At 35.5% G+C, this 4790-nt stretch overlaps 1 protein-coding gene across 1 annotated transcript; it reads right to left on the reverse strand.

The window, feature by feature from the left end:
- Window positions 1–2715: 2715 nt before the first annotated feature.
- Window positions 2716–4351, reverse strand: LOC139087970 (sphingomyelin phosphodiesterase 1-like). Its single transcript, XM_070636947.1, has 4 exons — window positions 4274–4351; window positions 3817–3880; window positions 2913–3758; window positions 2716–2842 (listed from the first exon to the last, which is right to left on the reverse strand). Exons 1-4 carry the CDS (start codon window positions 4310–4312, stop codon window positions 2823–2825), a joined length of 969 nt encoding a protein of 322 aa, XP_070493048.1. The 5' UTR covers window positions 4313–4351; the 3' UTR covers window positions 2716–2822.
- Window positions 4352–4790: the final 439 nt, after the last annotated feature.

Below are 4790 nucleotides of genomic sequence, written 5' to 3' on the forward strand. Positions count from 1 at the left end.
GTGCCGAGGCACACGGTTTGCCCATCACTGGATTTGCCAATTTGTGCTATTCAGGTTATCCGGCTAGACCCTATCTACGTCACTGCAGCAATCAACCAAACTTCTAGACAAGAAAACATTTACACCTGTTAAACTTTGCATGAAAATTTTGACTAACATCATACAAACATTCTCTGTTTATTAGCTTATAAGCAGATTTTACAAATCCGTAGTTTTTATCCCAAAAAAAAATCCCATAAATCACACTATTAATACTATTTACTTTTACACATTTCTCTTTCTTTATCTCCTCCATTCATTCTTCATTATTAATTCGTTGTGAAAGAATTTTAACAATTTTTCACATTTCCTATCGTCACCAACTTCATTAACAGATATTTCGCAGACATGTTCACGTAAGCAGTCATCTTGACAGTCAGCCTTAAGATATGGATCACCGTCTTTAATTTTATAACGAAAATATTGTCTTGCCATGCTTCTATTTGTTGACATGCTTTGAATAAGATTGTCGAGTGATGATGGCATTAAGTTGGGGATTTTAAAGCTGTCTTTGAATGCATTTATTGTCTATACCATTGTGGACTTTTTGTTGAATCTTGATTTGCTGTTGTTAAATTGAAAATCCACGACTCGTAGTCAGTCACATGCTGGAAAGAAAAGAATTGAAATTAATCAGGTGGATCAGTGTGGATTTATATTGAGATTTTGGGGAGAAATCCAATTGAATATTCAGGCAGGATGAGTTGGGAAAGCAGTAGTCTGACTCTGATTCACCAAATGTCATGTATTCTCTTGATATTTTCATAAACAGGGAAAAGTACATTATAGGGTAGAGTAAAAGCCTATCAAAAGCATCATGTCTATAGGGTTGTAGCAGGCTAGGCATGGTAAGGCTTACAACTGGTCATTTCTTCAAATTCAACTTGTACAAAGAAAGCAACAGAACTGGATGACAGAACCACCACCAACAGAGGAGAAAGGCCTTTTGTTATAACATAAGCTCAACATATGATCATTGATGCAATAAGCAAGGGGCGCATTCAGGGTAGAGGGATCAAACTCCTCTGCCTAATATTCCCCGGACAATTCCCGAGTCCGAGACTTTGAGGCTACGGCCATACTTATGGAGAGGGGTTTTATCCCTCTTAGCCTGAATACACCTCTGCTTGAGAATTTCTGAACTCAAGACCAAGATCGAGTCCAGAGCCCCTGACAACAGCTTCTCGGTCTCACCATCGAAAAACCCTACCCACATCCCTATACTCACAAAATCATCACCATCAACATAATATATAATGTAGTTAGGATTGACGTCATAATACGTTGTTATACTGCCGCCATTCCAAGCAACACTGACCGGATTATTGATGTTATTTCTCTCATAGAATACATTAAATTCATTGTAATGCGAATGTCCGTTAAACTGCGCACTAATAATTCCACCGAATCGCTCATAACCTCGTCGATATTCCGAATAATATTTGAAGCAACTTCCATCACCACTCGGTATACGAGCAAGAATATGAACTCTTTCGTTGTTTTTCTCAGCATTTAATAAAGTATCGTAGTTTCATTGAAGTTGCACTTGAACATCTTCGATGCTGTACATTATCCACCAGTTTAAATATAACAATCATTATTATTAAGTGCGATGAGCCTTAATCCGGGTTTAATGAGCAATGTGCATTAGCCTTTTTGGATTGTCTGTTGAGCAAGTTTGCTGGCTTTACAAATTCCAACGACGTTTTAAATGTTATAAAAATAAAGGATTAATAAATTAATTTGAGAGGATTAATGATGAGCATCAAGTGTCCGATATTAATAAATATCAAAAATAATACCTGCGTAATTGTAAAGCCATTGACTTGAAAACTGTTCCTGTTTGATTGATGAAGGCAAAGCTACAAAAAAAAAAAAAAAATTATGTGAACATGCCATAAATCACAGTCAACGCTAAAATGTCACTAGGTGAAGCAAAAAAATGAATATTTTCAAGTGCTTTGAAAGTTCATTGTACAGCGAATACGGAAATGTGAACACATCATATTCATAGCTATTGTCTTTGCTGTTTGTGAATGAAATGAAAGCTTTGGTTGTAATGACTGTTATGAAGTGTGGTAGTATGGATGAGTTTGTTGGATATTTCATGATGTTGGACTAGAGAAATCTAGTGACTCGCAACTGCTCGGAACCTATGTCGTTAAATTTGTCGTATTGTCAACCGATTTATGCGATTTTTGGCCGAAAACTGACAATGAAATGCGAAAACTCGCTTAAATTCATCAGAACTCGAATCGGTCGAATTTTTCTGGAAACGCTAGTAATCGGTCAAAAATCGGCAGCATATGTCGAAAAAATCGGCAGAATTCTGACATTTTTCAGTAATTTTGTCACCCTTTGGCCGAAAATTGTCGAAAACTGAACAAAAATTCTAAAAGATTCGATAAAACTCTCCCGTTGTTGCAAAAAATGGCAGAACTCGGCCCAAAATCGATCGATGCCATCAGCCCCAACCAAAAATGTCTAGCTCAGTGGTGGAAACGAGACCGCATGCTGCATACGACTCATGGTATTTTCAAGAATTTTGGTTGGTACACAAGTTGTTTAGCATTAGTCTTGCTGATAATTACCTGAACTGATACTAAAAACCCATTAATTCGTTATACTTTAAAAACCCCAACATGATAATCTACAACCTCCAGCAGAGCCACTTCCTACATTCCAAATTATGAATGGAATTTCAATTTCCCATATCTTTAGCACCAAGCGGTCAGAACCGACAGTCTATTAACTTTCCAAGAAATATAAGCAATTAATTCTACTCACACATTCACCGGATGTGCTGAAAATATATAAATAGAATTCGTGATTTAAATGCACTATTTACAAAATTGCAAATTGCAGCCTTATACCTTCATGATTTCCCAATATTGGGTAAATAACTTTACTTCCAAATGCCTCAATCATTAGTTGATACATTTTATCCATTAATGCCATATTCTTATCAACTGTCGTGTCCCAGACATTATGAGCAACAAAATCACCAGTAAAATAAATAAAGTCAGCATCTGAATGCTGTTCAGCCATATGCCTTATAGCAGTTTTAACTAGATGAAATGGCATATCACATTTCCTATAATCACCCCAATATCCAGCTTTGACTGTATCATCTGATATGCTTCCTTTTCGGCAACACAATGGATCATTACAGTTTGCGTTCCCGCCTACAACATACTCAGGATCAAAGTGGATGTCAGTAAATTGAATAATTTTAATAGTCTGTGATGTTGAACGTTTAATTGAATTCGGTTTTGTTGATTTTGACGGCAGTGGAGCTATATTGAGATGAAAGTTTAGAGACTCATCAAGTTCTCCACATTCCTGCTGTAGAAATAATGCACAGATTGATTTTTGTGTTAATTTCGGACGAGAATCAATGACAAAGAGAATTGTGTCTATATTAACGTTGACAAGTCCTTCACAAACTTCTATTGAGAATGATGTAGCTAGTCTGCAAATATTAGTCGCGGACCATGCCAGATTATCTCTAGAGTCGCCCATACGACGACGACCTAAAATATATGCAAGTGTTCCACGGCATGCAATGCATCTAAGTGATGGAAATACAATTCGAGCATCATCCGATATTGATGGCTTATTAAATCCGTCTTCCTTTATAGAATCCACAACTTTATTAAATTCATCTGATCGCTTTCCATTTTCAATGTAATTTTTTAAATCAGCTTCGAAGGATTCCTCTATGGATGTAATATAGTGTTATGCAGTTGATGTATCCAATTATAATGATATGCATACCATCTGTTTCCATCGTCTGTTCCTCATCATTTACATTCAACATCTTTGTTCCCCAACATAATGCCTGAACAATAAGTGGAATTAAAAATAGAAAAATTTTCATATTTTTCCTTGACAAACAAGTCTTGTATGAATTTTTGAACTATTATAAATTGCTGTGTTGAATGAATTGGTTCTTTTATAGTGACTATACATTATTTTTTTATTAGACTGACTGGATGATAAGAAAAAATTAATGCTAAAGTTTGTGTAAATAGAAAAATGATAATGACTAGCGTAAGTGGAAATGTTGTGTTAATTGTTTTATTAGTTTGCAATTAAAGTAGTTACAATGTTGAGGCTCGTGGATTGATAGTTAATGTTTTGGAAAATTAATTATTGCTTTGTTTTGTGATAAATTTTTGGTTTTTTGTTGGTAATTGAATTTTGAGTGATTTAAAAGTTTTTAGACACTTACTTTGATGACTGTACAGCAGGAGCATCTGCGTAGATGCATTAAATGGGAATTTTCTTAAATTCCGCGAAATATTTCATCGGGTTCATGCACCTACACCGGAGCATCCACATTTCCTAACTATACTGGCCATACTGATCAACTGTGAATAACACCCCTCTTTGTGGACATCTGAAGCCTTCTACCAATTATAAATTCCAAATATAACACAATATCCATCAACAGATTATTTCCAAGAATTCTTTGATCGCCCTCATGTTGTTCTGTATTTACAGAATCAAACAGGCATCAGTGACGTATTCAAAAAATTTTTAATCCCAAAACACCCACTTTCCTTGGATACAACAATGCAATGTCAATAATGGTTCATGACAATTATGTATGATTTTTATAGTTTGCATAATCTTGATGCTTGAATGCTCGCTGACTACTGCCTACCAATTTTATTATAAATGAATCATTGCGTCTTTAAAAAGTTCAATCAACCCTGAGGGAATAGACCCAAGCAGGCAAACAATAT

Source organism: Chironomus tepperi, unplaced genomic scaffold, assembly GCF_022539635.2.
Source record: "Chironomus tepperi strain 1889 unplaced genomic scaffold, CSIRO-AGI_Ctep_v1 contig_157, whole genome shotgun sequence".
Classification (NCBI taxonomy): domain Eukaryota; kingdom Metazoa; phylum Arthropoda; class Insecta; order Diptera; family Chironomidae; genus Chironomus; species Chironomus tepperi.